General features: G+C 41.6%; 1 protein-coding gene across 2 annotated transcripts; it reads left to right on the top strand.

Annotated features, from left to right (window-relative positions):
• Positions 1-1,069: 1,069 nt before the first annotated feature.
• LOC144722072 (dual specificity protein kinase CLK2-like) lies at positions 1,070-12,106 on the top strand. Of its 2 annotated transcripts, XM_078600186.1 has the most exons (13): positions 1,070-1,201; positions 3,968-4,140; positions 4,545-4,782; positions 7,173-7,266; positions 8,232-8,298; positions 8,396-8,512; positions 8,719-8,885; positions 9,362-9,456; positions 9,784-9,913; positions 10,043-10,125; positions 10,218-10,297; positions 10,690-10,780; positions 11,332-12,106. In XM_078600186.1, exons 2-13 carry the CDS (start codon positions 3,968-3,970, stop codon positions 11,515-11,517), a joined length of 1,521 nt encoding a protein of 506 aa, XP_078456312.1. In that variant the 5' UTR covers positions 1,070-1,201; the 3' UTR covers positions 11,518-12,106. The 2 variants fall into 2 exon arrangements, with proteins under 2 accessions (XP_078456312.1, XP_078456313.1); XM_078600187.1 differs by lacking the exon at positions 7,173-7,266 and having other exon boundaries at positions 1,091-1,201.
• The last annotated feature ends 7,152 nt before the right edge of the window (positions 12,107-19,258 follow it).

Below are 19,258 nucleotides of genomic sequence, written 5' to 3'. Positions count from 1 at the left end.
TACTGGGATAATCCGGGACTGACTCTGAAGCTGAGTGGTCGCCTTTGCCATCAACTCAGCCTCTGCTGCCCACTGGAGGCTTCCTGCTGCCAAACCACCCCGCGTGAATTGGCGCTGTCCGCCAGTGCTGCCACCTACTGCCCGCGGTGCGCAATGACGATTGACGATCACGAGTTCGCATGGCCAATGAAGATCAACCTTCATTTCAGCATCCTGTACCATTGACATGCTGATTTTCTCACATTAGCATTACTTTGTCGTGCTCTTGCTCGCCCTGTAATCCCTCTAGCTTGAAGCAGTCCACTACCCCTCTCTCTATCTCTCCTCCCTGGCTCCTTCCCCCCTCTCTTACCTATAAAGCCTCTTGTTACAGCAGCCCTTTTGCCCACTTCAGCATTTGTTTATTGCTGTGGTTGTCCCACCTGATGACGGACGCTTGTGTTGCGCCCGAAACGTCGTGATTTATTTTATTGTATTTCTACCTACGTGACTTTACTGAAAAAAACCCAAAGAGTATGGATTCCTGCAGTCACGAAAGCTTCAAATCAAGATTAAATAACTTTGCAGGGATTCATATTCTTGGTTCTTCCGGTGAAGTCACGTAGAAGGGAAACAATAACATAATAAAAATATAAAACAATAAAATTATCACGACGTTTCGACTGCAACACAAGCAATCATCATCAGGTGTGAAAAAAACAGCAAGAAAATTTGAAAAACCGCCACTTTTTCTAATTTTCTTGCTGTGACTTTGTTGTTGTTTATTATTTTGGCGCCATCACAGCTTGACCCCCTCCAACCCCCCCTCCCTCCAACCCCCCCCTCCCTCCAACCCCCCCCTCCCTCCAACCCCCCCCCTCCCTCCAACCCCCCCCTCCCTCCAACCCCCCCCTCCCTCCAACCCCCCCCCTCCCTCCAACCCCCCCCTCCCTCCAACCCCCCCCTCCCTCCAACCCCCCCCCTCCCTCCAACCCCCCCCTCCCTCCAACCCCCCCCTCCCTCCAACCTCCCCCTCCCTCCAACGCCCCCTCCCCGCGAGCGGTGACGTCACGCGCGCGCGGCTCGTGACGTCACGCGCCGCCGCCATCTTCTCGAACGGCTTTGACGATCAACGGCGACGTTCGCGGCAGCGGCGGCCACCTCCACCACCACCACGACGGACTTCCTTTGGGACAAGCACACGGGCGTTGCGGCGCACAAGGTGAGCGGCCGCTGAGGTTACCCGTAGACGACGGCCTATCGTGCGCTGCGCGCCGATGTCTTTAATTCAATGCGTAGGAAGAGGAGGGAATTTTATTTGAAATAAAACCGAGAGACGTCGCAGCGCCTTAGAACTAAAAGATGGCGGCGGTTGTAGCGGGCGGGATCTCCTCGCCCTTCTCCGCCACCCGAAAATTTAAATGTTAAATTCTTAAACCTCAACGGAAACATTTTTTTTTATAAACCATTAACTAAAACGGTTGTCGCCATGGTTTTGGCAAGGCTGCTGCCGCTCCCCGTTTAAACTGCGGTTGTTGTAGAAAGGAGGGCGGATTGCTGCTGCTGTGATGATGATGGAGCCGTTGTGGGGCCGGTCGCGGTCATCCATCGGGCCGCGGTCGATACCCTGCTGGGTGAAGGCCCTCGCCACGGCATCCTCCCACCCCTCATCCGTGTCCTGCTGGAGTGGGTTCACGTTATGGCCGTTTTGTTTAGCGCGCCATCGCACACGACGTCTTTTCTGGAGGTGGCGATGGCTGTGGTTGATGTGATCATTATGGTTGATGTGATAATTATGGTTGATGGTGGTGATGATGAGGTGGTTGGTGGTGGTCGTGGTGTGGATGGTGGTGGTTGTAATTCGTAGTGGCCCGTTGGTAAAGGAGCGAGGCTCACAACTGCCAATGGTCTCTCGCCACCAAACACAGCATTGGTTTGTCCATCTGCCAGTCATCTCGGCCGTTAATCTCATAACACTTTGGCCACGTGGCCTCGAGGTGCACCTAGCTTGGCACAAAGAACCGTGTTGACGTCACTTGTCACTTAATTGGGGCAAATATGGCAGTGGATTGTTGGGGGTATGAAGAGGAAGCACTGAGAGCTGTTATGTAACTTGGGAAACTTCTCGCTCGTCAGTAAAAACACAACGTAATTATATTTACTCCAGAATTCAGTGGTACTGTACTCTGAAGTTCTCGAATATTCCATTGCCTTATCGGTGTCATCGTACTTGGTTGGATGTGGCACTATAACCACAAAATGCGAAACTTTGTTTAACACGTAGGTTTTCGCGACCAATATCCATAATAGAGGGGATTTTTTTAGCGCATGTCGCTTAATTATAAATGGGTGGTGACGGGTTTAACAACACATTTACGAGATCTAACCCAAAACACCCTCTATTATACCAAACTTGCAATGTTGGTGTAGGGGGGGGGAGTTTTGTTTAAATGCCCAACTTTTGTATGCCGCCATTTGCCCACGTGGTGCTTGAGGGCAAAGCCGCACACTGGGAATGTTGAGAAAAATGTAAAGCCTAATTGTGGGTTGATGCAACCCATCATAATCATCTTCCTGGGGTCGATAAAGTGAGTGCCACGCTGTGAGAATTAAACTGGTTGTCTGATGGAGATGTTGCTTCTCATAAATGTGAAATTTGCTGAATTCCAGCTGTCGGCGTATATTAATTAGCATGACATGCTAATTTGAGCGGGGAAGCGCTTTGAATTTACTTCCAAGGGCTTTTTTCTAGTGGGAACCGCGTACTAGGTCAGTGTGGACATGTCTGAACATTGATAGAATCTGATATCACTTCTACACTTAAAATCCAAATTATCCACACTTCTGCCATAGTAGTCCCCACTTTACTGGCATAACTTTGCCTCACCTGTTTTGCTAACCTCAACAACAAACTCAATCTGCTTCCCCAGCCATTCTAAGGGCCCTACTTTAAATTGCATGCATGATAGAACTGTTTTGGCATGTCCAACCTTGATTCATACCTCGGGTATCACATGTTCTCGCAGCTTGCGGTTTCCCAATGAGAACATGTTCTGAATAGCATCGTGGCCAATCTACACCGCACCCGCTGCTAAATACTGAGTTGCAGTTCAGGACATTTGGCCCTATTCAGCTCTTCTGGTCTGTGCAGTTATATGCTGATCACCGTTGCCCATATCTCCTTTCCTTAATTTTTTTAACATTGCTTATACATATGCATGCAAGTCTACTCATCGGCCATATACAACCTTATGCAAGAACTCCCAATGGTTTTCTTTTTTTATTACATTTTCACTGACGCCTACGTATGATGATTTCACCACCTTCGTGGAGCTATGAGTGACATACAACTGCTTTTGAATAGCATGCTGCATAAAGGCAGTTGTTTACACAGTTTTACACGAACTTGTGATTTATGATGTAACGAAAAACAAGGGTATTTTAAAGTCTACTAGAAGCCACGTTATGGCCCCTGTTTTTATTGCAAGATCACGTGCTTCTGATTACGAGGCTTTCCTTTTTAGAATCCTGCGTAATAGACCTTGCCGCCACTCATTGAAACTAAAATAATACCGGAAAGAAAAACTGTTTTTCTTTTACCTTGGAAAGTTGTACTTGTACATTCCACTAATTTTCAAAAGTTGTACGCTTAAAAAAAACTTCCAATACACTGTAAATACAGATGATGTATTAACGATGTCCTCGTGCGCGCAAATGTGTCGCATGGTACTCGTTTTTTTTTGTATCCCTGAGCCAGTGCTGGACAATCTAAATATACATTCGTGGGTGGCAGTCTTCATCAGTTAAGAAATGTTGATTTCATTGGTACCATAGGCCAGTCTTCATCAGTTAAGCAGTGTTGATTTCATAGGTACCATAGGCTAACTTATCCCTGGCAGGTTGCGCTCTGGTGAACACTTGACAAGCGATGTGGAATGTGGGCTGTACTGTATATGGCTAATGATGTGTTTTTTTTTATTTGTTTAAGATGCCTCACCCGAAAAGGTTTCGGTCATCGGACCGAGGCAGCAGGGACAGTTACAGATACAGAGACGATTACAGCAGCCGCAAGAGGCATCGGAGGAAATCCAGTAGCAGGGAGCATTCTCCAAGACGCAATCGTAATGACAGCTGCTACACAAAATCGCAGCGTTCTTTCAGGTAAAACATTTTGCCGTCTTAACCAGTTTGTGTAGCAACTTTCACAATTTCCCACAAAGTCCTAATATAGTGGCGATTGTTTGACTGTTGTGTTCTCCCGTCATGTTCCTTTCCGTAAACGTTAGTGCTGGGTGATTCCTGCAGGAATGTTATGTTATACCATGTTTCTATCATGGGCGATAATTTTATTGGTGTTTCCGTTTGGATACCTGAAGCAGTAAACATTTTACATTCCCAGCATGTTCATACGTCATCTGCTCTTGACTTCCTGCAAAGCGCTATTTTATCTGGAAGGATTATTAACAATTCTAATTCACAACCTTCTGATTGTGATCTGAGTTCTTGAAACAAAGTGCCACCGCTGGGTGACTGTTTATATAAGTGACACAATTCTTCTCTTTCAGCTATGTTCGTTCATGCGAGCAGAGAATGTATGACGACAGATACTACGCTGACTACAGAGGGGACTATGTAAGGGATAGAGGTGAGGGTTTCTACGAAGAGGCCTTCAATTTACCCCCTCAGTCATTCGATTATCGTCACCGCTCTCGTGATTACGATCACGACGAGAGCTACCGCAGCAGCCGGCGACGGCTGAGGAGGAGAAGACATCGCACACGCTCGTACAGTCGCTCCTCCTCGGTGAGTACTTTCTCGAACCGTCTTTGCTATGTTCAATGTAGATGCTCGCTTTGTTCAGGTAGCATGCCTTAGATATTTTTTCACGAGGGTTCAGTCGATGTGAGTTCGACTGCTTGTTCTCTTGTTACAGACACGAACACAATGAAAAAGCGAAACTAGTGTGTTTTTTATATAGATTTAATGAAGAGGGATGTTTTTAATTTCCACTGTGGCCTTCAAGTTTGCAGCTCATGGTGACTTTGCGTTCTATTTTAGTCACATTTAATTACCTTGAAATAGTCGAGCGAAATGTGTTTGTTTGCTCTTAAAGTATTGGCAAAATTATGCCTTTGATCAAATCACCTGGAATGTGCCCGATCTCATCAGATCTTGGTTGCAAAACCAGGTATTGGACTAAATAATGCTTGGATGGGTGACCACCATGCATGACAGGTTGTTACAGGATGTGGGGCTCAATGGTGGGCAGAATAGGTGCAGCAAAACCAGTTGTTGCACTATACTTCTATGTTGCCATATCAATGCTCCTGCCTTCAACCTGCATTGACCAATATGGTGAAGTATGGTCAAATAACTTATTATATTGACCGCACAGTAAGAAGGCCCTATCATCCTTCATTGGATTGACAACTTTAGGGCTCTATATGTACATTGAAATGTAGCTTGCTACAATTGCTTTTTGTGAATGAACCCTTAATTCGGAAAAAAACTAGAAGTAATTTGAAGACTTTTAGTTATCTTGTCTGTTTTGGTAAATTTTGTTATTTGAAAAATAATTCGTAATTTTTTGTAACTTATTCTAAATTTGTAAGGTAAAATAACTTGTATATGTGGACTTTGCACCCTTACTCAGTTTTCATAACTACTTTATCCATATTCAACTATAAAATTGCAGTAAATTCCATACTAAGGCTTTCACGACCAATACTATTAATAATTGGTTTCTTTTGGGTTCAGTCATGTAGGTATATGTCAAATAGATCTATAACCCTGAACCACCTTCCAAAGTCAGTTGATGTTGTTTCTCAACAACCATCCATGTTGAAAAAGAAAGGAACAATTTGACAGCTGTATACAATGATGGTTCAGTCGAGATTACAACCAGCATCATTAGTTTGCAAAACTATTTGTAGGCACATTTGCACGTGTGACAACGCGATTTGTTTGACTTTGTCACGTGGTGGAGGGAATAGCTCTAATTGAGATGCCTGCAAGATGTAACTCAACGGAACCCAATTGATAAAATTATAGTAGTTAACATGTTCAATTGTGCAATGGCCACTTATGGTGTGTAATAAAAACTGGCCATTTCAGGTTGAAAGCTTTAGGGCAGCGGTTCGCAACCCATAGATCTGGGGTGGCACAGGCTGCTTGCATAGATATACCGTACATGAAAAATGACTGATTCATTGTTTAATGGGCCCACTACTTCCTACGCTCAACCGAGTTTTATAAACTCTATGCATTGAAGAGGGACATCCCAACAGCCAGTGTCACTCTATTTTTTTGACTTTGGAACAACATCCGCAGCATCTGCTCTGTCTAATCTACGATGGTTGACTTGGCCAAAACTGCCTCCTGGCAATAACGGGTACAAAGGTGCCTCCTTCCAAAAGATAAAAGTTACTATCCAAGAATGGTTTTGTGTTTTTTTAAGCTAGGGTGGTGGACAATAACGGGATGCTTATTGTTGAATCCAAAGGAAAGTAAGTGGTGAGCTTGGGCAGGACACATCGCTAAAAGTAATGATGGCCAATGGTTGAGACCGCTGCTGGAGTGGGCAGTCGAAGGAGGGATCGTGCCCACTTGCAGTTTGATCAATATGTTTGACAAATGTACACTGCCAACGTTGAGAACCACTGCTTTAAGGAATTTCTGCCTTTTTAAAAATTTTAATTCGTTCCACACGGACCTTAAGCAATTCAATTTGGTTCATATGTTTTATACTCATTAACAAGCAATTTTAGGTTTTGGCATAAAATCATGAAACAGCTTTGAATAAAAAAACTGAGATGAGGGTGTTTTATGTATTATAACTATTAACAAAATACACTGTTTCTTTAGTCAGTTATTTGTTTTTATTTGCTTTTACACTTATGCAATTTTTGTAATATGGAAGATATTGGTTAATGATTGCTATTTATTTCACTGTTCTGTTAATTGTAAGCACGTGAGGTATGTAATGGTGTATGGAATAGTGATGTTTCTTCACATGTGCCTTGCAATATCCTTATTGTTACATCCCATGTACCATATGACATCGAATGATTGGCAAACCGGAAACTCGCGGGCTACCCACCCTTGAAAATGTGCTTTGATGCCAACACCGGGCCGTACGTGCTGCCGATTGTGTGGCCTCGGGAATGGGTTGGATGTTGCACGGCCTGGTTCAGCGGAGCAAGCAGAGCACCAGGAGGGCAAAGAGTGTGGAAGATGATGAAGATGGCCATCTGATCTATCGGATCGGCGACTGGCTACAAGCGAGATGTACAGCGTTTTTCGTAACATTTAGTGCTCTTTAGTTGCATAATGTTCCCAATGTACAAAAAAGTTGTTGTCTTCTGTCTTTAAATATGCTGTTAAAGTTAATATACAATATGTGCTATCTGGTAGATAAATGAAGCTTGATTATATATGCGACAATCATAGGAATGCAATGTCCAATACACTTATCAATCAGAGCCATTCCATGTCAACTCGACTAAAGGTCCACACCTGAACATCTGAGATAAAAAAGCATATTCATGAACATATTAACACGCCCATTATTTTAGGTCCCTGTGACAAAAATTGGCCAAGATATAAAAATTATTTAATGGGAGATTTTTTTTTAAATTAATTACACCCTCAGGACAATGGGCATATCATATTAATGTCACATTGATGTTTATTACTCACGAGTGATAAACTTGGATATGTAATAACTTCCTTTAATAACCCATTACCCCTTATTGATACTAGTCCACTGCATCAAGGTACGGTAGTTGCTGGATATAAGCGCATCTTAGAGAAGCACAGCTCTGATGTATACAACATCCTTACACTTGGGGGGGGGGGGAGGGAGGCAGTGGGAAACTTCTGAAACAAGGACACTTCTGATGTAAGCAACATCCGACTTTGCTCTCAAAAGGGGGGGGTGTGCTTATATCCAGCAACCACCGTATTTGACATTTTTTCATAGTTATATAGTTGCATGAAATGATGGGAAGGTTGTTGGCTTGTATCAAATGCATGACATGACAACAGATTTGCACATATTGGCCAAATGTGCACAGTAGTGAGCAATCTTATTCGATTAACAGATTACGGTTGGCTGGAACCTCGCGAATGTTTGCAATTTTTACAGTATTTGTTATTTATCGAAAGAGAAAATCAAGCATAAAATAAGTTACGTCATGCTTCTTTCAGATGTTTTGATGTGAAACATTAAATACATGTTTTTATTTTTTTAGATGAGATCATCAGTACCTTAGGTGAGGGTACCTTTGGAAAAGTGGTCCATTGCATCGATCATGACCGGTAAGCTTGGTTTGTATAACCAATAACTTTATTTTATTTTGCACTGGAGTAAGAGAGTGCCACATGGCTTAGTTGTGCTCTGTGTTTTGTATTACAGGGGGAAAGCAAAAATTGCACTTAAAATAATAAAAAATGTAGACAAATACAGAGAAGCTGCACGACTGGAGATCAATGTTTTGGAGAAAATCAATGAGAAGGATCCACGAAATAAATAGTAAGTGTGATGCATTTACGTTTCGTATGAAGGTTTGAAAATAGTTTTTTACGTGCCCTTTTTTTCATGTTAAAGCACAACAAGTGCTTAACTTTTTAATGCAAATAAGCATTCGGATATTTTGTAACGTTTTAATTTTTCAAAACTTGCCGTCTTGTTTGTTGCGAAACACTTCTGAAAACGGAATCCTTTTGTGTGCTTTGCAGTCTGTGCGTACAGATGTACGACTGGTTTGACTACCATGGGCACATGTGCATTGCTTTTGAGCTGCTCGGCCTGAGTACATTTGATTTCCTCAAGGAGAACAACTACCTGCCATACCCACTGCACCAAGTCAGGCTCATGGCCTACCAACTCTGCTACGCCATCAAATGTAAATATATGAGCGTTCGTGCATTTGAGGCAAACACAAGTGTTATTTGTTTGTCAACACGAGGTTGCTTTGATTTGTATTTTTTATGCAATCGGTGAGTGAGTATTGACTTTCTGAACGTAGAAACACTTGCCAAAGGTGCTGAAAAAGATGTAGTGAACTGGATGTTTATATAGCATGAGGGCATTGTGATCGTGTAGAAATGAACCTTTTGGTTGAGTGCTAAATTACCCAACTTGAGTGGTAAATTCAGTTTTGCCCATCTACAGTGGTAGATGGCGTGTTGGTCATATCTTGTAAAGTTGCTCTGTAAATGTGAACGAGATTTGTAACATTGAGCACCATTTTGAGTATGGGGGGGACAGATTAAAAATAATTAATATATTGATACAAACTTTGTAAATACTTATACTGGGAAAGTTGACCCATAAATATTTAGTTTACAAAATACTAATGTGTTCTCTTTGCCTTTGCAGTTTTACACGACAACAAATTGACCCACACAGACCTGAAGCCTGAAAACATTCTGTTTGTGGATTCAGAATATGACATCAAATACAACCCACAAAAAGTATGTATGTTAGCAGTTTGTGCATTTGTTAACGTTAAACATAAGAGTGCGAGCACATTTTTACACAGTAAAACACTGTTAGTCGGTGCTGAGTAATGCAGGGCCATTAATGGGTAATTGATGACGTGGATAATGAGAAACACATGACAACCATTCAACAAAATGATTACATCATGGCAGGGGCATATAAAACTGCTGAACATTGGTCTAACCACATTTATCGTTCTGCACTTTGAGACATTAACATCATGGGTGCATTACGTATGAGATTAGCGTGTGCATTTTTAAACCTATACACTTATTTGAATGTGTTTTTTATATTTACAGAAGCGGGATGAGAGAACTGTGAGAAATGCAGACATTCGGGTGGTGGACTTTGGAAGTGCAACCTTTGATTATGAACATCACAGCACTATTGTGTCGACAAGACATTACAGAGCGCCAGAGGTCCTCTTGGGTGAGTTCAGTTGCCCGGTAAATATTTTATGTCAACATTGATTATTGCAGTGCACAAACATCAACTCTTATCTCGCTGATTTAATTGTGCGTTATAATGAAGGACTGTTATTTTGTCTTTTATTAACAGAGCTTGGATGGTCGCAGCCTTGTGATGTCTGGAGCATCGGATGCATTGTTTTTGAGTTCTATTTGGGGTTCACCTTGTTCCAGGTGCGACATATATACAATTACACTTTGCATATGAGCGTGGCCTGCGTGTCTACATGCATTGCAATACCTTGTGAATTTATCTTATTCTGCAGACTCATGACAACAGAGAGCACTTGGCCATGATGGAGAGGACCTTGGGTCTGATTCCTTCTCGCATGGTCAGAAGGACAAGGTAATTTTCTTCACTTTTGTCACGTGTAGTTTGGAAAACGCGCAAGCATTCAATATGCGATGCATGTTACCGTGTTAATGAGATGACCGTGTTCTTAGAAATGTTTGTTAGTAATGGTGAAAAAAAGTCACCAGTCGTGATAGCACCTTTTTGTCGACTAGCATTTGACACGATTCAAACTAAATTATAGCTTGGTCACATCAAATTATTAGATGTTGACAACTAACCGTATGCATTGAAAATTGTTTAGCGTTGTGGAGACATCACTAGTTGTCACTTAATGTTTTACCCGAGAATGCAATACATCCTGGGATTCAGTTGGAAGTGAGTTTTAATTTCTAATGCTTGGAACAAAATTTGTGCTCTATTGACTCTAATGACTGTTACTACAGGAAGCAGAAGTACTTCCACCATGGTCATCTGGATTGGGATGAAAACAGTTCTGCTGGAAAATACGTGCGGGAAAATTGCAAACCACTGAGGGTAAGTCTATTTGTGCTTGGATTAACATTTTAATTACCAGTGAATGCAAATAAACATGATTTCTATAATCATGGGAATATTGTATAGCTTTATGTAATTGGAACGTATGATTTTAGTTATAATATTTACAAGAGCTGATTTTTTTTTCCCTTTTGGCTGTCATAAAATTAACGTGTTTTCGTTAAGCAAATCAATACAAAGTACCCGAAATGTCTAAGGTTATTAAGAAACTTAGGTTATTCATACGTTTTTCATATAGCTGTTGGCACTGTTTGAAAAGAGGTTTGAGACAGGCTTTTACGTAAATAACCATATTTATAAAACAATGTTACTTTGAGTGTAGATATTGACTTGATAAACCTAACAATCTTGGTTGATGGCCCTCGGCTTGATGGATGTGTTTTTTTGTGCATTGAGAGAGAAGATGGGCTTTTTATTTTATTTGTCACTCGCACAATGCTGTACAACATTGCATTTTGTGTTTTTTTTAAATATAATCCTAACTAAAACTGCCATGTTATTTAACGGGTTTGTCTCTTCTATTCCCGCAGAGGTACGTAGTGTGCGATGATGCCCAGCACCACCAGCTCTTTGACCTGATTGAGAAGATGCTGCAGTATGAGCCGTCAAAGCGCATCACGCTGGGGGAAGCTCTTAAGCACCCTTTTTTTGACCTGCTCGCACAGGATCAGCGCTCAGCTGTGCGGCGAGACACTCCGAGAGACCTGAGCAGATGATGTGAAGCCACGACTCGCTAATGGACACCCACACCTTGTCACACAGAGGCATTTTAGGGTTACAAGTGTGGTCCATTTTTATTGGAATTCCTGACAGTTAACATGTTTTGTCTTTTACATGATGGTGCTTGGTCTGGTTAGATGGATTACCTTCCTTGTTTCTGTATTTTGCATCAGTGTTATGTCACAAAATAGCCTTTGCTGCTGGGTTTTTTTTGCCCCAGATTCCTTTATTTAGCCGGTGACAAAAGCTATTTTTAACACTGCTTGTCCTGAAATGAAGCTTTTGCCATTCTATTTATTCAAGTTATGAAATACCAGTTCAGATGTTTTTTCCCGATCATGTAAATAACATACTAGCTTAATTACGTTTGGGTAAAAAAACCTTTTTTACTTAAATGTAAAAAGAACCCAGCAATAATTGGTGTAAGTTCAGAAGATAAATGTAATTTTTTTGTTATCTACAAATTTAGGCTGGAGGAGCTGAGTTATTTATGTGTGCCTTGTTGGGCCATTTATATGTCATTCTCATAGTTTAAATGTGAGCTCTGCACATATGTACTTTTATATTAAACGCAGATATACAGTTTCTGTTTTATTGGTGGCTTCTTGTCATACTTTTCATTTCTAGCAGTGGCTGAGGCTAATGGCCAATATTCTTCAAAATCATGAACAAATGCATGAATCTAGCCTATTGTTGAAAACCGGGTTAACGTTACAATAGTAAAATGTCCAACGAATAATTAAATAAGTAGGCTTTCGCGACCAATATAAAGGTTTTTGGGTTCGATCGCATAAGTATAAACAACACCGTTGGGCTGAAGTAACTAATTGGCGTTTTGTTTACGTGAAAATCCCTTACTAATTGGCTGTCGGGTGGTGGAGGGTTACGACATACACGATCTAACCCAACAACCTTTATTATGAATTAACTTGTTTCACTTATTGCTGGATGCTTCTGACACTCGTTCATTGGGCATGCCTGCTCTATATTCTGCAAACATTAAATGCTAATATCTGCCATATCCAAATGGACTGCCATGTCAACACGCAGGCTGCAACGGATAAGTTGATTTCATGCTTTTGAGAGAATTCCAGAAAACGTGCGAATTGAAGAATGCAGAAAAGGGTCCTATCTACAAACTTGTCATCTGTCTGCCAAAATTTGACATTTACGAACAATCGCTGTGTGAATGCCCCCCCTCCCAGTGTTGTGCGTGAGCTACATTTAACTGGCCGATGCACAACGTTGCCGACATTTGCATCGGCTTGTTGGATGTACATTCATGCGGCAGTGTGTTCTTTTAAACATGCATTTAAGATTTTGCTTGATTTCCCAGTAGGCTGCAATATGTATGCAGCTTCCTTGTGTACGCAGGCCAGTGTGTGCGAACACGGGAGTTCATTTTGAGAACCCTTGAATTGGCCTAGAAATTAAACCGGGATGTAATGTGTTATATAGCCCCCTCCCCCCCAATTCAATGAATTGTGATTCGGCGTCACCAGTTGCATCAATGTCGCGTCCCCAAAAGCAAGAGGTTTATAACCTCAAGGGGTGTATAACCCCTGAAGAGTTTTGCACCTGGTTAAAGGTGAAATAAAAATTGCATTAAACAAACTCTTACGCGGTTCAATACTGTACATACTACTTTGGTTCTTTCGGTAAAGTCACGTAGAAAAAAAAAATCAATAGAATACGACGTTTCGATTGCAACAACCATCAGGTAAGAATGAATGAGATACAACTTAGAAATATAATACAATGCAACACAGTCGGCTAACAAGCCAACACCCCACCTAGTTGATTACGCTCTTCCAAAGAATTACGGTACCACTGTCGAGGCCTTAACTCGGCGGAGGAGGGGTTGGGGCAGAGAGGGGGGGGGTAAAGGACAGAGTTGTGTGGAATTCCGGACCATAGTGCCCGGAGGAGAGAATGGACTAAACAAACCAGCACGGCATTGTTTGGAGAAATAAAATCGGAAGTTTGAGAAAGTAAAATTAGGAAGTAATGCATGCAACAGAGTCGGTTAACACGCAACACAGCCTGGTTGATTACGTTCTTCCAAAGATTGCTACATTAGAAGTTAAGTGTGAAACAGACAAGCGAGGAAAAATGTCGAGAAATAGGACGTTTGACAAATTTAGTAAAATTACAGAGTAATGCAATGCAACACAGAGTCGGCTAACAGTTAACGCATAGCCTGGTTGATTACGTTCTCCCAAAGATTGCTAAATTAGAAGTTAAGTGTGAGTTGTGAGGGAACCCCGTAGAGGTGGTTCAAACTATATTCGACGCTTTCGTGACTGCAGGAATTACTCTTTGGTAATATTTTTCTCATTTATTCTTACCTGATGATGATTGTTGCAATCGAAACGTCGTATTCTATTTGATTTGATTTTCGACGTGACTTTACCAAAAGAACCAAAGAGTAATTCCTGCAGTCACGAAAGCTTCGAATCTAGTATGTATAATGTTGCTATATCATTAAAATAGGCATCGTTTCACCCCAATTATATGACCACAAAAGCGGTGTACGCATCCAGAGGGATACCTAAGAATATAGTGTTCTGGGAGTAGGTAAAACATTGAGGCACGGCTCTACAATTGCTCGCGTCACTGTTGACGAAAGGGTCGATTTGAATGACCTCGAGAGTATTCTGGAATATTCCTTGCTGGCAAGACGTCTTGGACAAAATGGGAACACCCACGCTTTACCTCGCCACACCTGGGCTGTTCGACTGGTGTATTTGTACTGCTTGGGTGGGCAATCGCTGTCGGGAGAACAGAAGAACCTTTCTTACAAATGCCTGCAAGGTGAGCTGAGTTTATGCAAAGAGGTGAAAATATGCCCACGAGTCACCACGAGTAAAATCAAAGCGGTAAACACAGTTGCATGCCCGGTGAGTGATGGCGAGAGGCATGCGAGACCATTGTTGAGACTTGCAAGAACGATTATTCGTGTCGGTCACAAATTGGGGAGGGGGTGGCTTCAGATCTCGGCATAACGAGTACATAAAGGTGGGTTAAGTTAAATGAGGCTGGTGAGAAGAGAAGAGACCTCGCTTTGGCATCGCGGTGATGCCGGGATGCAGTGTGTGTGGAGGAGACGCTCTTGAAGAGGGGAACTAAGGTCAGTAACAAGCAAATAACTCGGGGCTTGCTCAGGTTTGGATGTGACATGAATTGATGTCACTTCAAGTCTGCATTTTCTTCTATGAATGCGAATGGCCGTGGTGAGCAGTAATTGATTTCATACACCTCGGATGAGCACGGTTTGGCTACGTACGATGCGAAAGAAGTTCAACATACAAAAAAAGAATGTTAACCGTTGAGAAAATAAAATTTTCTATGAAATCATTAAAAACGATGTTAAAAATACTGTTTGATCAGGTTGATGAGAGGCTTCACATGCAGTCCGCATCACTGTGTGTGTTGTTAAATCTTAATTATCTTGTCTGCGCTAACGTTTATCTTGTGATGGGTTTTCTCGTCATTTAAAGATTTGGAATTTGGGCACAGTATTTCCTTCTACACTTAAAACAAATTTACTGCGAATGTTCGGCTCTGCGATATCGCTGGCTGATCTGCCTACAGAGCTGTATGCTTTTTGTATGTATGTAGCCAACCGTGCTAATCGCGGAGGTTACGATAACCGCGATATGTATTTGAAAGGAGATTCGGTGCTATTTCAAAAAAGATCTATCCAAATTCCAGGTCCAGCGGGCAGATGAGAGAGCCGCAATTCCTGGCGTGATTTCCCCAAGACTGGACCAAAAGCTAAACCATGCGACCCACAATTCCAGTCAATTAGGGGACCAACACATAATTCCCCCCTCCCATCCCTGGTGAGGAAGACAAGGTGAGTCGAACCCCTGTGCTCATGTTAATGTGTAAAAAACACGTATTAGGAATGCACCCAATATTTAGTCAAACGGTAAGGATCCTCAATAATCAACGGTTCGTCACATGCTAGAGTACTGCCCACGTAAAGAAAACAAAACCTGTTATGGGTAACACAATGGGAAGAAAAAAACATTGGCAACCACAATACAACAGCACACAAACTGGCACATTCAGAATTGCCCTCGTTAAATAAGAATATACTGGAGGAATCCGATGAGCTGTAAAGCTCTTTCAAAGATGACAAGTAGGGGTGGGTTAGAACGTTACAACAAACAACGCAAAAACACGACAGAAGTGCAAAGTATAGGAAAGGTAAACCACGAAAAAATACAACTTTTTAAAATATATTATTAGGTAAAGCCCACTAAGCTATTAGATTATTTTTCAGATGCGACCTGGCCACATGATAGCTCAACGACGTGACTTAACACGTCGAAATTTAATTTTTTAGTAAATCCTCTTCTATAATTGTATAGCAATACCATCAACACAGTATAACAATAGGTTCCCCCTTTTTTTCTGGCAACATAACAGAAACCTTTTTACAAGGGATGATGTCTGCATTCACCACAATACTTGTGGTCAGAATGCAAAAAAACTGATAATATATGCATTGTCCTTGAAACTGATTGGTCTATACCAGAGACAGCTTTCAGTTTCAAGGACAATGCATACATTATCAGTGTTTTTTTTGTGTGCATTCTGACCACAAGTATTGTGGTTAAGGCAGACATGATTCCTTGTAAAAAGGTTTCAGTTTTCTTGCCATAAAAAAAGGGGAAAACCTATTCTTATATTTTGGTACTGGCAAAGGATATACATCATGAGGCCTCCTATGGTGCCATAGGGCCCATTGAAGTATTGTAGTTTTGCAATTCTTGTGTGTGATCATCATCAGCCATGATCGATCCACTGCTGGATGAAGGCCTCCTCAAAGCGTCGCCATCTCTCAGTCCTGCAATGTAACGAGTGCACACAAAAAGCATGGAGAGGTGCATGCTTGGAATTCCGCTGACGGACAAAAAAGAGGGAAAACGTGGATTTGAATACATATGCAGGTTGTAGACGTCATACAGTATTGCCTTAAGAAAATTATGGGGGCTTGGTCAAGATACTTTGCTCGGATCGATGGTCGCCGGTGGCTGAGACTAATGACAGTGTAAGCCGAATGAAAGAACACTCCCAAGAGGACACCCACAGCAGATATTGAGTGATGGGATGGGTGTGCCAGAGCTTGATGTATTTTGTATCACATTTTATATTACGAGGATCTGTAAATAACAATAATAATCATGACTTAAAGCTTTCGTGACTGCTGGAATTCATATGTTTTGGGTCTTTCGGTAAAGTCACACAGATAGGTTCAAAGAAAATAACAAAAAATAACAAAATACTACGACGTTTCGATCACAACACAAACGATCGTCACGATCGTCATCCTGATGACGATCGCTTGTGTTGTGATCGAAACGTCGTAGTTTTTTGTTATTTTTTTGTTATTTTCTTTGAACCTATCTTTGTGACTTTACCGAAAGACCCAAAGAATAACAATTATCAGTACATCGTTAATAAGGACATGTAGAGGCAAAAACGGGCTGAGTGTATCTAGATATAAATGTGCAAATTGCGGAGCAGGGCGTTGTGGGAAGAGATGTGTTTATTTAAGACGGTTGGTTTTTCCAACATTATTAAGAGGACAAAAATCTCGTTTTTTTGTTAAAATAGTGAATTTGAGGCAGAATGGACATCTGTTCGTGTATTGGTAAGAGATGCGCAACTTAACAAAACGACAAGAAATACACTTCTAGCTTTGAGTACCAGCATATGTGGAAAATGAATAGAGTAATGGAAAAAATATAGTCGGAAATTTGGAAGTTTAGAATTGAACTTGGTATAAAAACAATTGAGAAAATATCGAAGGCTTTGCTGATGATGGTGAGAAATATGATTGTGATTGGCAGGTTGGAAGGGGCCAAATATACTGACGGGACTTTACCGAAAGAACCAAGAATAGGTAACTAGAGGCCATGGCAACATATATTTATTTAAACAGGCGGAATAAGCGATGGTGCGACACCATAATTGCAGACCTTAAAGCTTTGTTGTTGGCTGGGCAGCAGCCCTGGTATGATGGCATTGGTGACATTTGCTATGAGGACCTCTTGATCTTAATCTAATTATTTAATCGTATGGTATTAATATAACTTGTCAATATTTTATAATGAAAACCTAAAATTAAGCTGGTCTGTTTTTGATAATGTAAAATAAGAAATGAATGAAATATTTTTGTTGCCCCAAATGTAATAATTTGCACAATTATTTGAAGACTAAAATGTGTACAATCTAAATGTACTGAAATAATGAACATAAAGGCATATTTATTTAACGTACACGTTAAGAAAAAAGTATATAATTCAGGATTAAAAAGCCCAATGCTTTTTTCAAAGGTGGTTCTCTAGACAGAATGCAAGTGAAGATAGGCACGGTAGATGCACACGTAGGTGATGTACACAAAGGTTTGTATTCACCTTGGTAACACGGAAGCTTGAATGTCACTCTTTGAGTTACAATTTGTGATTCAAACAGAGGACAAGAGAACATTCAAGAAAGCGTGACTTTTTTTGTAAAATCAACAGTTTTCCATCGGGTAACTATTACCGGTCATTGCTTGAATATATTAACTAACGATACAATTAATGAACGTGCAAGCATCTATCTCTCCATTCAGAAATAAGATAACATTTCAGTCCAACAGCCTGTGAGCCTTCTCGAGTAATGTTTACCCAGGAGAATTTTGTTTAAGGAGACACTTTGTGGACCAGTTTTGATTTGTCATGAGTTCAGTTGGACTTGTTGCAACAAGAGCGTGTAGACTTCCACGTGTTCTAGGCAAGAGTCCAGGGAGCTCTGGGCTCTTTTCAGTACACAACAGTCAAGTTATTATATATTTTAATTGTGACAAAAAAAATCTTAACAACTAAATATATGCTGTCAATATTTTTCGCTTCATCAATACTGCATTCACGTGTAAATACAACATCCACCAATTTTAACTAGCAACAAATAGCTTTTTTTCTTCCCAATCTCGTTAATTTCATCCCTGCTGATAATTTGCGACCCGCCGTAATTTGCACGCGAAGAAATACAATCGGCTTTCGCCGACGTTGTGATTTTTTTGGGAAGCACGTTTTGGCGCGCGGAGTCCTTCCTTGAGCGAGAAGCTCGCTGCGCGTGCATTCCTGGCGAACCGAGACCTGATGAGACTCGTTCAGCAGAGCGCGCCGACGCACTGACACCATCACATGTCAATGCGGCTGAGGCAATGGTCGAAGTCTGCATCGGACACCCACAGCGCCAGCGCATGCATTCGAAACAGCGCAAAGTATGTTCGAATGCGCATGGCTACGCGCGAGCAAGTCCGTGTTTTGACATGGCCGGTTGGGTGACGACGAATGTTTGTTGCGAACGCGTGCGGCATGGGAGGGGTGATTTCGTCAACTTGGCCCCAAATTAAGGTGTGAACTCGCACACTTCTTGTTGTGAGTCAATCCTTCGGCCACCTTTTCCCCAAGTGCCTCCTGGCGCGAATATGTAGCCCTGCCACTTTGGCCGAAGTCCACCACGAGTATGGAGAAATTGGCCACTGCTGCCATAGAAATGTGGAATGTCCACCACTGGCACATCCCTTCTAACATTGTAAGAGGCGTTTGGTGCTCATTGGGGCATAGAGACACTTTGAAACCACAGTTTAAATAGAAAATACTTGAATTACATCATCAAATTGAGACTGTAATATCAAAGTTATTGCTTCACAACGCAATATCTTGAAATTAT

This window comes from Lampetra planeri, chromosome 13 (genome assembly GCF_965212315.1).
Source record: "Lampetra planeri chromosome 13, kcLamPlan1.2.h2, whole genome shotgun sequence".
NCBI classification, from domain to species: domain Eukaryota; kingdom Metazoa; phylum Chordata; class Hyperoartia; order Petromyzontiformes; family Petromyzontidae; genus Lampetra; species Lampetra planeri.
Note: the sequence above shows the minus strand (reverse complement) of the source record. Positions and strands in the feature narration are given on the sequence as shown.

What these genes read in the sequence shown, in the direction of transcription:
- LOC144722072 (XM_078600186.1), top strand. Translation starts at nt 3,968, where the DNA reads ATGCCTCACCCGAAAAGGTTTCGGTCATCGGACCGAGGCAGCAGGGAC. An exon ending in CATTGCATCGATCATGACCG is followed by an intron (nt 8,299 to 8,395) that starts GTAAGCTTGGTT and finishes TTTGTATTACAG; the next exon opens with GGGGAAAGCAAAAATTGCAC. An exon ending in TGGGGTTCACCTTGTTCCAG is followed by an intron (nt 10,126 to 10,217) that starts GTGCGACATATA and finishes CTTATTCTGCAG; the next exon opens with ACTCATGACAACAGAGAGCA.